The following is a 16,830-nucleotide window of genomic DNA, read 5'->3' as shown; positions in this document are numbered from 1 at the left end:
GTCTCCTTGAGAGTTGGTCTGCACTGTTGCCTAATTGGTTTGAGAATTTATTAAGTAGTGAGCTGTGCTGAGCATGCTTCCTCCACAGTCCAGAGAGCACCAAGAGAGAGTTGAAGAATGAATGCCAGAAGTTTTGACAGTTCCATGCTCAGAACTTGAAATTTTTTAAGTTTTTTTTTGGGGGGGGGGGGGGGAATTAAGCTGACCTTAATAGTTCTAACTTAAGCACAATTATAATTGTTCATAGATTTTTCATTTGGTTTGTTGTGCTCTTTCAAGATATTATAATATGGTTTATAATATTTTGTTTATTTTCCAAAGACCTTTCTGTGTGTGACGAAGTGCACAAAAAAACCCCTCTGAGCACTTTTCACTAAATGCTGAACCATTTGTTTAGATTATACTAAAATTGTGTCTTGTGAAAATGATTTAAATGTCATTGTACTGCAATGCCCCCCTCACACACTCTCACTATTTCCTCTTTACTTAGAAAGAGTTCCTGTATTAATTTTTCCCCCTTTTTGGTGTAACATTGCCCCATTTTGTAAAATAGTTGCTTCCGCCTGATTCGGGATTGTTTTAAGTATAAGAATTAAGTGCATAATTAAATATATCTGGAATATAGCTTTCACTAATAAAAATATGCTAGCTGGTTTTGTTAACCAAGTCATGCTTTTGATAGAAAGCCAAAAGAATTTCTTTATTTACCATTTATCACTAAACTTTATTCCTGAAGATTTTTGCATATGGCTAGACTCCCCAGGAAACATTTATACTACTTTATTCCTCCTTTTACCATACAGAGAATCCAGATGACTCGGAGACAGTCAGTGGGACGTGGGCTTCAACTAACTCCTGGTATAGGGGGCATGGTAAGAAAATGGCAGTTTGCTCCTAAAAAACCTTGATTGAGAGAGCACTCTGAACTTTAGTCTTATAACACTACAAGAGCAGTAAAGGATTCCTTGGATGTTTGTGTAAGCTTGCAGATAGGTTTAATCAAGCGGTGGTTTTTCATGTTAATGGGCCTTCCATCCTTTAACTTATTCCAAATGTGAATACCGGGCAAGGTGTGTTAAGTATAAGATGAAGCTAAAAACCTTTAAGAATCTGGGTCAGTTTAGACACAGCCAATATTTATTACTATATTTTAGGATCAATCTTTTAAAATACTTTTTTATTTTCACATTGGTTCCCTTCACACTGTTGACTAGACAAATAGTGGTTAAAGCTGATATGTCTATTTTTTTGGGCGGGAACAACCTTTGTAGATGAGTTTTATTTAGAAGCAAGCAGAGTAGGAATAATGAATATATTTTAGCTTCTGATCTTAATATTTTCTTCAGCAGCAACACTTTTTTGATGATGAGGACAGGACAGTTCCAAGCACCCCAACTCTTGTGGTACCACATCGTACAGATGGATTTGCAGAAGCAATTCAGTACGTAGAAGTCGTAACAAAGCAAGTGCTATTGTGTATTTCCCTTTTACTAACAGTTGAATGGTTCTTTGCTTAAAGATAAATGGAAATAAAATGATTTAGTGATTGTGTAGTAAAATACTAAATAGCATTCCATCTACAAGATGGTTAAGAGAAAGAATCACAAATATTGAATTGTTTGAACCGTACATCATAAAATGGAGTTCAGAAAAGTAAGTTTCTGATCATATTCCAATCTAGTGTAACCTATTTGTTTAAAAAGTCATATAGTTAAATTACTAGGGCAACAGTGGGTTATCGTGTTTCTTTGAGCTCCTCTTGCACATTCACATTAGTGCTATAAGTGGCAAAAGCATGTTTTCTCAATGTTGACTATAAAGATCAGTTAAAATATATACAACAAGCTGCTGTGAAGAATTAGTTGTGTAAAGCCATAGGAGCTATTTAAATGTTACAGTATTCATTGAAAGTGATTTTACTATTTTCTTACTAGTGGAGTATTTTTTGACCATATCATTTTGACACAGATGTAATGGAGTAACTAATTACTTCGGATAATGCTGATAAAATTAAGTGTTATCTATGCTTGGCTACTAATCTTATTTGTATAATACATCATTTGTTTTCATTATTCAATTAAAATAATTTTATTATAGTTTTTAGTTTATTAAACAGTTTTTACAGCACATTCTGCATCTTTGTAGTTCCCCCCAGGTTGCTGGAGTTCCCAGATTCAGGTTTGGACCTCCAGAAGATATGCCACAGACTAGTTCCAGCCACTCAGATCTTGGCCAGCTTGCATCACAAGGAGGTAAATCTATGTAATACCTTTGTTTTATGTTTGTAAGAAAAAATAGAAACAGCTTGAGAAACTATTCAAGCTTGGGTAATTGTCATCTCCGTTCCAACTATATCCTTGTCTGTGCCTCTGTATAGTTGTAGGATGGGTAGAAGGACTAAGGAGGCAGAGAAGATGTTTTGCTTATCTAGCACTGTTAGCTTTGTCATTTGTAACTATATGCAGCTTAATGTAAGGATGATTGACTGCTTCGGCTTGGAAAGATTAGATTTTTATCAGTAAACATAGGTAAACATCAGTTTTACCATACATACACAAACCAATAAAATATTTTCACTGATGATAACTGAAATTAAAAGATAAGCATTTTTCTTACTTTGTCTGAGAACTTAGTTTGTTTTAAGGATGTTTACTTTATATATTTTGACATGTGATGTTGACAACTTTTTGTGCTTTCATGTTTATAAAGCTTTAACTTTTCTGAATCTTAACATTTACTGTTGTTAAATAATTGCCTTACCCTCTACCGCCATAATTTCCAGCAACTGTGAAAATATAAATTAATATAAATAAAAGTTGCTTAAATAAACATGGATATTGTCTATTAAAATGTTGCTTGAATGCGACCAAATCCCAGGACCATTCGCTGCCATGCTTTGTGCTGCAATGATTCCATAATACTTTCAGAGTAGCTTGACCTATCAAGGTAGATTTTAATGCTATTCCCTTCGCTTTAAGAGCCCTTTAAGTCGACGGAACGATTTTAAGAGCCCTTTAAGTCGATGGAACGGGATTGGTTGTGTGGACGCATTCATTTTTAAATTGACCTAACGCAGCTAAATTCGACCTAACCCCGTAGTGTAAACCCGGCCTAAGATAAGCTTTGCAAAAAGAAAAATTGCTTGAGGGATTGCATGTTTTATAGCTCGTGTAGGCAGAACTTATTGCACACACCAAGGGCTCCCTGCATTCCTTCAGTCCTCCTATAAGCTTCCTATGTGCCACTGTCTCATCCTTTGTTTTCAGGGACTCCCTGCAATTCCCTCAATCTCCTCCCTGCCAAGTGTTCTGTATGCCCTGCATTCCTCTTTCTCTCATACAGACTCCTGGTATGTAGTGGTGTTCAAGGTGTCTGGTTTGTGCTAAAGAATTGGCAGCGGCTTCATGTGTCCTCAGTTTTCACCCTTGGAGTTTTTCAGTTTTATCCGAAATCAGCAGGATGGCCATTGGTAGCCTAGAACTTTCCCTGGAATTTTGGAACTGATTGGACTCAGTGTTCAAAAGTTACTGCATTACATACATAAATACATACAAACACAGAAATGCCATCAAGTTGAGTGTAAGGCCTTCACAAGTTTGGCCAATGAGACATTTTCATTATTGCATAAAAACCTGGTGCCTGTCTCTTTTCATAAGTTTCAGTAAGCTTATCTCATGTCAACGAATCTGGGTACTTAGCAGGACAATATTGCTTTCTGGCCTCTTTGGCAAGACTTGGCTCTAAAATGAATTGATCCTGGTTGAGATTCTCTTGCAGTAGTAAAAGTCTGACAGGTTTCAAATAAACAGTAAATATGATGGGATCTTCCAATATACATCTGAAAAGGATATGACCGTTTAATCGAGTGGGAGTGAACCAAAGCTTAAAGGACAGCTAGTAATTGGGCTGTTAAAAAAAAAAAAAAAATTAAAAAAATAGAGTAAAAAATACCCAGATTGCTCAAAGCTCCAGACTACTACTGTTCAACCTTAAATTCTGTAAAATAAATTTCCCATTACTGAGGGACATATTTATTTTGGAAATAACTTATCTTTGTTTTTAGTAGCTTAAACTAAATTGCATATGTACAACTAATAGGATTTTCACTCATAGAATTGAAAAAAAAAATTCCAAGTTGATCAAAGGAAGCATTATCTAGTGGTTAAAGCTTGGGTCAGTCATCAGAAGATAACCTTGGACAAGTCATTTAACTCATCTGAATCTATTTCCTTGTCTTTAAAATACAGATATTTATTTCAAGTTGGAGTGTAGTTTATTTCATTAATACTGAAGAACTTTGGCTGACGGTTCTACATAAGTGCAAACTAGGTTTACTCTTAAAAAGAAAAGGAGTACTTGTGGCACCTTAGAGACTAACAAATTTATTAGAGCATAAGCTTTCGTGAGCTACAGCTCACTTCATCGGATGCATTTGGTGGAAAAAACAGAGGGGAGATTGATATACAAACACAGAGAACGTGAAACAATGGGTTTATCATACACACTGTAAGGAGAGGTTTCAGAGTAGCAGCCGTGTTAGTCTGTATTCGCAAAAAGAAAAGGAGTACTTGTGGCACCTTAGAGACTAACAAATTTATTAGAGCATAAGCTTTCGTGAGCTACAGCTGTAAGGAGAGTGATCACTTAAGATAAGCCATCACCAACAGCGGGGGGGGGAGGAGGAAAACCTTTCATGGTGACAAGCAAGGTAGGCTATTTCCAGCAGTTAACAAGAATATCTGAGGAACAGTGGGGGGTGGGGTGGGGGGGGAGAAATACCATGGGGAAATAGTTTTACTTTGTGTAATGACTCATCCATTCCCAGTCTCTATTCAAGCCTAAGTTAATTGTATCCAGTTTGCAAATTAATTCCAATTCAGCAGTCTCTCGTTGGAGTCTGTTTTTGAAGCTTTTTTGTTGAAGGATAGCCACTCTTAGGTCTGTAATTGAGTGACCAGAGGGATTGAAGTGTTCTTCAACTGGTTTTTGAATGTTATAATTCTTGACGTTTGATTTGTGTCCATTCATTGTTTTACGTAGAGACTGTCCAGTTTGGCCAATGTACATGGCAGAGGGGCATTGCTGGCACATGATGGCATCTATCACATTGGTAGATGCGCAGGTGAACGAGCCTCTGATAGTGTGGCTGATGTGATTAGGCCCCATGATGGTGTCCCCTGAATAGATATGTGGACAGTTCCGCCGACATGCACGAGCTGAAATTGTGGAAAAGCAGCATCGCTTGCCCCATAACCTCAGCCATGCAGAACACAATGCCATCCACAGCCTCAGAAACAACTCTGACATCATAATCAAAAAGGCTGACAAAGGAGGTGCTGTCGTCGTCATGAATAGGTCGGAGTATGAACAAGAGGCTACTAGGCAGCTCTCCAACACCACTTTCTACAAGCCATTACCCTGTGATCCCACTGAGAGTTACCAAAAGAAACTACAGCATTTGCTCAAGAAATTCCCTGAAAAAGCACAAGAACTAATCCACACAGACATACCCCTGGAACCCCAACCTGGGGTATTCTATCTGCTACCCAAGATCCATAAACCTGGAAATCCTGGACGCTCCATCATCTCAGGCATTGGCACGCTGACAGCAGGATTGTCTGGCTATGTAGACTCCCTCTTCAGGCCCTATGTTACCAGCACTCCCAGCTATCTTCGAGACACCACTGACTTCCTGAGGAAACTACAGTCCATTGGTGATCTTCCTAAAAACACCATCCTAGCCACTATGGATGTAGAAGCCCTCTACACCAACATTCCACACAAAGATGGACTACAAGCCGTCAGGAACAGTATCTCCGATAATGTCACGGCTAACCTGGTGGCTGAACTTCGTGACTTTGTCCTCACCCATAACTATTTCACATTTGGGGACAATGTATACCTTCAAATCAGCGGCACTGCGATGGGTACCCGCATGGCTCCACAGTATGCCAACATTTTTATGGCTGACTTAGAACAACGCTTCCTCAGCTCTCGTCCCCTAATGCCCCTACTCTACTTGCGCTACATTGATGACATCTTCATCATTTGGACCCATGGAAAAGAAGCCCTGGAGGAATTCCACCATGATTTCAACAATTTCCATCCCACCATCAACCTCAGCCTGGACCAGTCCACACGAGATCCACTTCCTGGACACTACTCTGCTAATAAGCGATGGTCACATAAACAGCACCCTATATTGGAACCTACATGCCTACATGCCTCTAGCTTTCATCCAGATCATACCACACGATCCATTGTCTACAGCCAAGCTCTACGATACAACCGCATTTGCTCCAACCCCTCAGACAGAGACAAACACCCACAAGATCTCTATCGTGCATTCCTACAACTACAATACCCACCTGCTGAAGTGAAGAAACAGATTGACAGAGCCAGAAGAGTACCCAGAAGTCACCTACTACAGGACAGGCCCAACAAAGAAAACAACAGAACGCCACTAGCCATCACCTTCAGCCCCCAACTAAAACCTCTCCAACGCATCATCAAGGATCTACAACCTATCCTGAAGGACGACCCATCACTCACAGATCTTGGGAGACAGGCCAGTCCTTGCTTACAGACAGCCCCCCAATCTGAAGCAAATACTCACCAGCAACCACACACCACACAACAGAACCACTAACCCAGGAACCTATCCTTGCAACAAAGCCCGTTGCCAACTCTGTCCACATATCTATTCAGGGGACACCATCATGGGGCCTAATCACATCAGCCACACTATCAGAGGCTCGTTCACCTGCGCATCTACCAATGTGATAGATGCCATCATGTGCCAGCAATGCCCCTCTGCCATGTACATGGGCCAAACTGGACAGTCTCTACGTAAAAGAATGAATGGACACAAATCAGACGTCAAGAATTATAACATTCAAAAACCAGTTGGAGAACACTTCAATCTCTCCGGTCACTTGATTACAGACCTAAGAGTGGCTATCCTTCAACAAAAAAGCTTCAAAAACAGACTCCAACGAGAGACTGCTGAATTGGAATTACTTTGCAAACTGGATACAATTAATTTAGGCTTGAATAGAGACTGGGAATGGATGAGTCATTACACAAAGTAAAACTATTTCCCCATGGTATTTCTCCCCCCCACCCTACCCCCCACTGTTCCTCAGATATTCTTGTTAACTGCTGGAAATAGCCTACCTTGCTTATCACCATGAAAGGTTTTCCTCCTTTCCCCCCCCCTGCTGCTGGTGATGGTTTATCTTAAGTGATCACTCTCCTTACAGTGTGTATGGTAACACCCATTGTTTCATGTTCTCTGTGTGTGTATATCAATCTCCCCTCTGTTTTTTCCACCAAATGCATCCGATGAAGTGAGCTGTGTAGCTCACGAAAGCTTATGCTCAAATAAATTTGTTAGTCTCTAAGGTGCCACACGTACTCCTTTTCTTTTTGCGAATACAGACTAACACGGCTGCTACTCTGAAACCTAGGTTTACTCTTGAGTATTCTCAATTACTCAGTCTCAGTATTTAAATACAAACCAGTAGAATACTTCGGGGTTGTACTGTACTGTACTATACTAGTTTGCCTTCAGATAATTATATAATTTTCTGCTGTCTAACAGGCTTTCACTGCATTCATTAATACCAAGAATTGTGTGTTGTAGGTTTAGGAATGTACGAAACACCACTCTTCCTTGCCCATGAAGAAGAATCTGGTGGCCGCAGTGTCCCAACAACTCCACTGCAAGTCGCAGCACCAGGTGAGAATCAGTATTGAAAAGTGTAATGACAAAATTAGATGCTTTGATTTCCAAACAAACTGTATATTACTGTTATGTTGTTTATTGCTCTGGTGAAAATATTACCGCAGACTGAGTTCTCATAGTACCGAATATTTTAATAAATTGCGTATAAGTACAAAATAACCTTCTCTCTTAACTGCTTTTCCTGATTTTGTTTTTTAAAGTGACTGTTTTTACTGAAAGTACCGCAGCTGATCCTTCAGAGCATGCTTCTCAGTCTGTTCCAATGGTGACAACGTCCACTGGCAGTTTATCCACTACTACTGAATCTGGAGTGGGTGACGATGGGGATGAGGTTTTTGTGGAGGCAGAATCTGAAGGGTAAAAGACACTACTCAGTGGATTAAGACTTAATTCTGTATTTGAGATTTAGTTTTACATGCTTTCATTGCATTTCATTGTTTGTGTGTGTCTGTTGTCTGTTAAATCTTAGCTCTATTTTGTCCATAGCAGGGAGGGATTACCAGCACTGAGTGGTTTCCTAAATTAGTTGTAAAACGAATCTGGTGACCTTTTGCCTCCTTCAATACCATCTTCTTCTTTTGGTCTCCCTGTATGGAACTATATTCATCTTGAAAACAGGATTAGTGTGGCTACAGAAAGGATGACTCCCATCTAAATTGGAAATTATGGTGGAAGATGTTCACAGGGTAATCCACTTGCAGTGGAAAACAAGAATTAAACTCAGAGGCTTATTTAACCTCTGGCACTGGTAGTGGGATCTAGAATTTCTAGACATCTCAAAACGGTCACAGCTCATTGTCAGATTTCCTTTTTTCCGAACAACTTAATTTCCTACTTTGCAGAAACAAAATGTAAATCTTTTAAAAGAAGCTTTTTTTAACCTATTTTTTTTAAAGCATCTCTCTGCTCAGCTGCTAAATGCTTTTTTCTTTTGTGTGCGTGTTGTTTGAAGTTCAAGTGTGATCAAAATTTGGAACACCACCAGAATTAGAGACATACAGGACAAAAACAAACTAAGAGCGACCTGGAGAGCTGTGGGGCTTCTCTGGGGTAGAATTTGATATTAACAAATGTAAAGTCCTGCACCGAGGCAGGGGAAATAAAACAGCACAAAATGGGAGTTAACTGGAGAAAATACAACCAAACAGCCCCATAGATTGTCTAAAATGATTTTATTTTTATTTTGTTAATTCTGCCCTCAGACTTCCGTGTAATCAATTGACCTAGTTCTCCTTGGGAAGCTTCTATTGGACTCTGTAGAGTGCTCTGTAAGATAACTGTGTTATTGTCTTTCATTGTCGTGGTACTGGCTTTTTGAAAAATCATTAATCCAACCTTTAAGTATTGCACTGAAAAGAACATTTTGGGCAAAACTCTAGGAACCATCTCTTTTTCCCAGCCTTTACATTTCATATACTGGATCATACTGCATAGTCTTAATGGGTTCCATTTAAATTAAATATTGACTTCCCACTGACCTCTGTAATACGCGGAGCAGATTGGTGTATAAGTTCTTCCATGGCACATGGTTTTACTCAAGTGCACCTAAGTAAACTTCATTTTTTTCTCCCTCATTTTTCTGATCTCTGCAAAGCAGTCACCCTGGTGGTGTGCAGTGGATGGGTAGATGAGTGCCAAAGAGGATTTGTCTGCCTTTATTTTTAAAATACTAATATCTCTAATATCTGTTAACAAGATAGAAAAAATGTGAAGAGTGTGTGTGAAAATATCCATAGTAAAACAAAAATCAATTTCCTGTTAAATTACAAAATTATCTGTGCTCTCAGGGAATTATCAGTTTCTCTTTAATTTTATCACCATTGTTCGACACCTGAATTTTTATGTTCCAGAATTACATCAGAAGCTGGTCTAGAAATTGATAGCCAGCAAGAAGAAGAATCTGTTCAAGCATCTGATGAGTCAGACCTCCCTTCTACCAGTCAGGATCCTCCTTCCAGCTCATCAGCAGGTATCGGCTTCCTTCCTAATGCAGATTGCTTCATACTGTTTTGTAGGATGTTTGTACTTCAAGCCTTTTCTCAGTGCAATACACATTGTTGGCAGTGGAGACCAGACTAGGACCAACTATTCTGAACAGTTAATGTCCCTTCTGAAGCATAACTTTAATACCTATTATTGTCTCCGTAGTGGGTCAAAAGGAAACTGAGGTTAGTGCTGTGGTTGTTGTTAAGAATACACTCAACTTTCTCACCTCTTCCCAAGCTGTGTGTTGACAGGTTGAATTATGAGTGAATTTTAATCATTATGGCAGCATTGTAGTAAGATAGGGTGGCAATTTGTAGGCAGATGAGTGGCATTTATCCTAAATATGGAACTTCTTCCACCATAAGTGTTTAAATTTGTATTGATTTTTGTTCTGTATGAGTTGATAACATGGATAAACCTCTAAGACATCTGGGTTGCTTATAAATAATCACAGGTTTTGCTAAAACAATGGTTCTCAACCAGGGATACTCGTACCTCTGCGGGTACCCAGAGGTCTTCCAGTGGGTACGACAACTCATCTAGATATTTGCCTAATTTAACAACAGGCTGCATAAAAAGCACAGCTAGCGAAGTCCGTACAAACTACAATTTCGTACAATGACTAGTTTATACTGTTCTGTATACTATACACTGAAATGTAAGTACAATATATTCCAATTAATTTATTTTATAATTATATAGTAAAAATGAGAAAGTGAGGAATTTTTTTCGTAATAGTGACTTTTTTATGTTTGTCTGATTTTGTAAGCAAGTAGTTAAGTGATGTGAAACTTGGGGGTATGCACAATAAATCAGACTCCTGAAAGGGGTACAGTAATCTGGAAAGACTGGGAGCCACTGTGCTAAAATATCCCTTTAATAAGTGAAAAATTACAAGTAACATGATGGGCATATGAGATGCTTTATTCTTTTGTTAATCCATTGGTCTACCAACCATTAGTCTGTCACTCCATTTTGAAATAAAATGGACATGTGAATCTTTGGAGAGTTTGACGTTTTTTCATCTATTTAATTTCCTTTTCCATTTGGTGAGGGCAACAGACTGTAAGTACCTGGACCATATTTTTGTCATCAGTAACTAATGGAGATAGAAGATACTTTGTTTAGTTTTTCTTTTTTAAGAGAGAAGTTTTTAAAATACCTTGAAGGATACTCACTTCAAAAGAGAAAATATTAGGGTCAGAATCCCTTCCTGGAGTTGTGATTATGTACTTCAGTGGGACTACTCTTGTGAGTATGGGATTTAAAATTTAGTCCAGTGGAACTTTTAAAAGGGATGTGATGTAAGCAATGGAAAAGTAAAAGGGCAAGACTGTAATTAGGTGCACTTGGTTTTAGCTGCAAGTAATTTAACCCAGCTAGTGAGTAAAAAAAAAAAGGAAAACAAACACACTTGTTCAATCTGAGGCTTTATTATTATTATTTGAGAAAATGTTAATGAAATATGTTGCACCCTCAAGTTTTTAAAATATGAAAGACAAGTACAAATGTATGTTAAACTTAAGTGATGGACTCACTAACAGTTACAAATTATACTGCAGTAATATAGTATTGTTTTATACATTCTTTCTGAAACTCTTCCTTCTCTACAGACACAAGCAGTAATCAGCCAAAGCCTTTCCGGCGTGTCAGACTTCAGCCACCAACATTAAGAACTGGTGTCCGTGGTCGTCAGTTTAACAGACAGAGGGGTAAGTGACTGTCAATGCTAGAATTATTGTGACTATGTATGTACTCTTTCAAATAACCTCTTAATTTTCTTAACCCTTTTGAAACTGGATATCTATTGTGCCACCATAAATATACATGATGAGACACTGAATAATGCAGAGTCCCTGCCCCACAGAGCTTTTAATAAATATTATCCAAAGCATTCATTTGGCTGACAGGCAAAAAGATTACAGAAAACGTCTTCCTTCTGGAGCTCCTGGCTCTGATTTTAGAAGGTGTATAAATTGCAGTAGATTTTAAACTTACTTTTTTTTGATAATTTATCGCTAGGACATAAGCTTGATATGATACAATTCTGATCTTTAAGATTACTCCTAACACAATTTTCCTATTTCAAATTTAAGATTTTCATTGAGATGATGTCTGGAATTACTATGCTGCTTTTTAAAGAAAATTAAATGATTGAAATTACAGAAGCTTATTATGTTAGTATTCTCCAGATTTTACTTTGATTGCTACTAATGATTAACTAACTATAACAGCCCCCACATTAAAAAAACCCTACCCAGATTAAATGTATTCATCAACATAAATATTAAATATTCTGCATGCATTGGTGCTAGCACTGATATGTCTGTAAACATTCAGATGTTGTGGATCTAACCATAAAAAATGCACTCATAGAACTAGAAGGGATTTCCATTGCAATCCCATCTATTGTCGCACATTAACCAAAAGGGTGGCCGGTGAAAAGGGAGGGTAACCCTCTCCACCCAGAATTGAGCATGCTGTGGTTGTGACTCTTCTCCCCCATGGAATGAAAGTCCACAGTAGTTACCTCTTGGTGCTAGGCCATCACACACAGAGAGAGAGATCGCTAACAGAATATTCCCCTGCACATTCATCTCATCACCAAACAAAGTAGCAAACTGACTATGTTTGATTATTGGAGTGGGGAAGAGTACTTGCATTAATACTCGTCTCTTTCCCTACACAGGTGTAACTCATGCAATGGGAGGCAGAGGAGGCCTAAACAGAGGCAATATTAGTTAAAAGTTCTGTAAAGTAATTGAGGCTGTGTATACAGACTGCCAAATGGGCTACTGCTGCTTTAGTGTAATGGTTGCAGCGCTAAAAGCAGCGTTTTGTACGTAGATTGATGTGCGCATATTTCAATGTCTTTATTAATAAAATTAGACAAACTCAAATTAAAATGGCTTCTTTCTTTAAAATCTGGTCTTAGAAATCATTTTTAGGACACTTATACCAGTCCTTGGATACTGTCTGCCCAATCTGAGAGGTAACTGATCTTGCTATTCTGCTGGCCACATCCACGTTGTAGTATTGATCTGCAATGAGAGAAGTGCAGTTTGAGTGGAAATTAAAATTCTAGATTTAGGAAGTCTTTAGTACATAAAAAGCTTTTTGATTAATGTGCTGAGTTGACATCAGATGCCTCTTTCCCTTTTTATTGTCACTTTGGCAGAACTGGTACATTATATCACACTTGGTGCACATGTAGTTGAGAGAGGCTTTAATATCAGTTTCCAGACAAAGCATTTCATTCAAACATTTACTCTTTTTAGTCACCCAAAAATGAGTATTGACAATTATCAATCTTACCCATAACAGTTATAGCCAGCTAGCACCTGGAAAACTGTGCCACTTAGACCAGTCACAGTACCCCATTTTTTAAAAGCAGTTCCCTTTTTAAAAAATATATTGGCAGCTTTGTCAAGTCTCTTGACAAATACTACTTTGAAGCTTTCACACTGTTCAGAGTTATACTGGGAGATATGATCTTTTTTTGAATCTCAAACACAGCTGATACAAATACACTCAAAAATCCCGGAAGACATTCTTCACAGTTGTAAAATTGGGTGCACTTAAACAGATAAGTGTCTTACACAACTGAACATCCCTCAGCTAAAGACTTCAGAGTTAAGGGGAGAAGGTTCTTTGTCTCTGCTGTCTCATGCTCAGTTGTATTCTGTGCCAGCACTTCTCTGAAGGGTCTAAAGAGTTTTTAAGCCTTTTCTTAAAATAAAACTGTAAAAGTGGCACCTTCATTTTCCACAGGTGTGCATTGTCTCACTTATTTCATAGGCAAAATAGGAATTGTCATAGTGGATCAGACCAGTGGTGGTCCTAGTACAGCATCCAGTGCTTTAGAGGAAGGTGTAACAACAAAATCCTTCACTATGTCGTTACGCGATACTGCCCAAACTGAAGTCAGAGGCAAAACTCCTTCCACTTCATTAGTGTGAGGATTTCATTCTTGAATGCTCTATCGTTACAATGGCCACTCCAATAGTCGTTATCCCTATAAATGTCCAATCCTTTTTTAATCCTCTCTGTCTGACATCTTGTGGCACTGAGTTCCACAGGCTAGCTATTTCTCTGCCGATCATTTTAAGTAGAAACATCCATTTATTTAGGGATTATGGGTGAAGCTTGAGTTATTGCCATTTTTTTTTAAGCCTGAACCCTAGTACTTATTAAACTTCATCTTGGCAGTTCTCTTGCAGTGGAAAGGGTAGGTAACTTCACATTTCAGAAACCTACACTTGCCTTTGAGTTTTGAACTAACGTGTTTTAGCTTTAACTTACCTTTAGAGAAAACATAGTAGTCATAGCCATCTGGCCTTTTGTAGTTAGGTATTGATATAGCTGAGTGAACTGTTTTTGGAAATCCTCTCCAGTAAGAATTTATTTTAACCTCATGATGTAATATTCCTGCCGACAAGAAAATTGCTTTGTTAGGAAAATATATTAAAACATGGGCTGTACAAAGCTATAACGTGGGGAGAGAAGCTGAGAGAGAGAGAACTGCTGCTAGGATGAAGAGATCTAAAGCATACGTTCAAGAAGTTGAACAGATGACAAATGCCATCCTTCAGAAACTATTAATTTTAAAATGAAGATAAACATTTAACATTAAATATAACTGACCAGATGGATTATGGTTGATTCTGAGAGTGTGGTACGTGACTGGTGTGCGGTACATGATTGCTGATCTTACTGCACGTTGAAAGCGTCTCCTCTTAATCACAGCTCTGGGTGTATAAGCTGGGTACCTAACATATACTTTCTTTTTGCACTTTTTGGCTGGTTCTTGATTGTAGATATAATGTTGAACGCTGCCACCTGAAGCAGAAGTTTGTTCCAGTTGTGAAAACAGTTGAATTAGAAATGTCATCAGTACCCTAATATGAACTTGCTAGGCTGGGAAGATAAGAGCACCTTTTAAAATATGTCCAAAGGATATTGAGGAAACTTTCAGCTTGAAATGCCCCAAAATTACATATACAACTTGGAAGTATGATGCTAACAGGACCTAGTCCTAACATTTGTTTACTTCTGTGCGTAGTTCTGTTAAAGTCAATGAGACTATCCAAGGTAGTAAGCACTATTCTGAGTAGAGTGAATGGGATCAATCCCCTTGAGAAGAAAAGGTGAAATTGTAGGGCACTAGCCTGATGCTCAGGCTTATTGCTTGCATAATTCCCATTCCTCCTGGGAGTAGAAGCAAGGGAAAGGATTGCAGGATTGGGTCTATTTTACTTGCCTATCTGTTTTAATCTGAATAGCACCTTCAAATGTTCCTGTGTAGATGCTATACCATTCAAATAAGATAAATCCAGTGCTTTACAAGGAAAGAAACCATGACTGAGAAACAGTTCCATACATAGATATGTGCTGATTGATCTATTTCAGGCCTTACCATGCCTCATTAACTTGTCACTGGAATAGTGTTCAAATGATGGTAAAACTCTTCCTCATAACCTTATCCTGAAAAGTATTTAAACTTCCATGATCACTTTGGCATTCAAAGGCTGTATCTGAAGCCTCAGGTTAGCTCAGGATTTTCTGGTGCACTATGTACTGTTGTCATCACTTATTTGTTGCCAGACATGCAGTCTTACTTGAAAATGGAGCAGTTTTATTCCCAAAAGAAATAAGCTGAATACTACTTACATTTGTAAACATGAAACATACCTTTCTTGAAAAAATACACAGATTCTGGTCTGTTGTTGTGCTGTGCTACTGAAAGAACTGCTACTATTTTCCCACTTAGTCCTGCAAATCCTTTTGCAATTTGTTTGGGATAGCCCACATCCTTCACATCATTAGTGAAACGCCAGTATTGGGAACCCTGAGGATTTAAACAGAAACTTTTGCTTAAGGAGAAAAAAATGTCCATTGCTGATAGGCTTCAATGTAGACTACACAGGTGATTATGAAATGCACATCTAATTACTGTACGTTATAAAACTGGCCAAAATAATTACTGGTATATCCATCAAAAATAAAAATTAATGTCACTTATGTTGAACAGAGATTACTCTGCAAGCTCCTTAAACCTCCATTAACGCACAAACCTTTTCACCTACCAGCAGCCACTTTATTTTTGTGATTGCTTTAGTTGAGCTAGGGGAACTCTCTGTAAGTGCTTGGCTTTCTAGAGAGTCCATGTTATACAGCCGCTATTTGACGCTCAAAATCACTTCCACCCAAACTACCAGACTAATCTGTGTGCAAGGTTTGCATATTTTAGTCTGGCATGGTAGGCTGAAAACTGCTTCTAGAGTCTTAGCCCTGGTCTACACTGGGTGGGGAGGGGGATCGATCCAAGTTACACAACTTCAGCTATGTGAATAACGTAGCTGAAGTCGACGTACTTAGAGCAACTTACCGTGGTGTCTTCGCTGCAGTGAGTCGACTGCTGCCGCTCCCCCGTCGACTCTGCCTGCGCCTCTCGTGGCGCTGGAGTACAGGAGTCGACGGGAGAGTGCTTGGGGGTCAATTTATCACGTCCAGACTAGACTAGATCCAGTGGGTAGGGAAGACATACCCCTAGTAAATATTTATATTACAGTAATGTCTAAAGGCCCCAATCAAGATTAGAATCTTACTGTGCTGGGTATTGTACAAACACAGAAAAAATGACAATTGCCTCCCTGAAGGGGTTTCGCACTTGTGACGTTAGCTAATTAAAATATGACCATGCAAATCATTGCTGCTACCACTGTTATATAATTGCAATCAGGGTGGATTTGATTTAAATCACTAGTCAGGAAGACCATTTAATCATGGATTTCTACATAAAAGTGCATTCTTCTTGGTTGTTATAACCTTAATACATATTCTTCACAACTCAGAGATAGATGTAGGTTTCATTTTTAGAAGGTAGACACTGTACACTTTTTAAGTGATTTATTTTGAAAACTTTTCAGATTAGTTTTACAGCTATATCAGAAAATGAACAATTGTTTGGTTATTTCATTTACCAAAGGTAATTGAAGCAGATAGTTTACCTCCCAATGACTTCATAAATATCTCCAATTCAACAGGTTAATCATTAATATTTGGAGGATTTTCTTGTCATGCTGTATTAGGAGGAG

At 38.4% G+C, this 16,830-nt stretch overlaps 2 protein-coding genes across 8 annotated transcripts in view; one reads left to right on the top strand and one right to left on the bottom strand.

Annotated features, from left to right (window-relative positions):
• Positions 1-12,639, top strand: part of TPR (translocated promoter region, nuclear basket protein) — a 72,257-nt gene extending 59,618 nt beyond the window's left edge. For 2 of the 7 annotated variants that reach the window (XM_038414202.2, XM_043490696.1), the window contains exons 44-51: positions 804-872; positions 1,350-1,441; positions 2,146-2,252; positions 7,646-7,741; positions 7,948-8,104; positions 9,598-9,716; positions 11,347-11,445; positions 12,423-12,639. In XM_038414202.2, the coding sequence (XP_038270130.1) occupies positions 804-872; positions 1,350-1,441; positions 2,146-2,252; positions 7,646-7,741; positions 7,948-8,104; positions 9,598-9,716; positions 11,347-11,445; positions 12,423-12,478 (795 nt within the window). In that variant the 3' untranslated portion in view covers positions 12,479-12,639. Of the gene's footprint in view, positions 1-803; positions 873-1,346; positions 1,442-2,145; positions 2,253-7,645; positions 7,742-7,947; positions 8,105-8,365; positions 8,434-9,597; positions 9,717-11,346; positions 11,446-11,829; positions 11,989-12,422 lie in introns of those variants that run through there. The other 5 variants (XM_038414200.2, XM_043490695.1, XR_006273717.1 and 2 more) reach the window with 4 other exon arrangements.
• The window catches only part of PRG4 (proteoglycan 4), a 39,667-nt gene continuing 33,987 nt past the window's right edge, over positions 11,151-16,830 (bottom strand). Inside the window, exons 9-12 of the mRNA XM_043491304.1 lie at positions 15,425-15,581; positions 14,378-14,572; positions 14,036-14,161; positions 11,151-12,774 (exon numbers count right to left, since the gene is read on the bottom strand). Of these exons, the coding sequence (XP_043347239.1) occupies positions 12,665-12,774; positions 14,036-14,161; positions 14,378-14,572; positions 15,425-15,581 (588 nt within the window). The 3' untranslated portion in view covers positions 11,151-12,664. The remainder of the gene's footprint in view (positions 12,775-14,035; positions 14,162-14,377; positions 14,573-15,424; positions 15,582-16,830) is intronic.

The sequence above is a fragment of the Dermochelys coriacea genome, chromosome 8 (assembly GCF_009764565.3).
Source record: "Dermochelys coriacea isolate rDerCor1 chromosome 8, rDerCor1.pri.v4, whole genome shotgun sequence".
Lineage (NCBI taxonomy): Eukaryota > Metazoa > Chordata > Testudines > Dermochelyidae > Dermochelys > Dermochelys coriacea.
The sequence above is the reverse complement of the archived record's forward strand: the minus strand, read 5'-3'. Positions and strand labels throughout refer to the sequence as shown.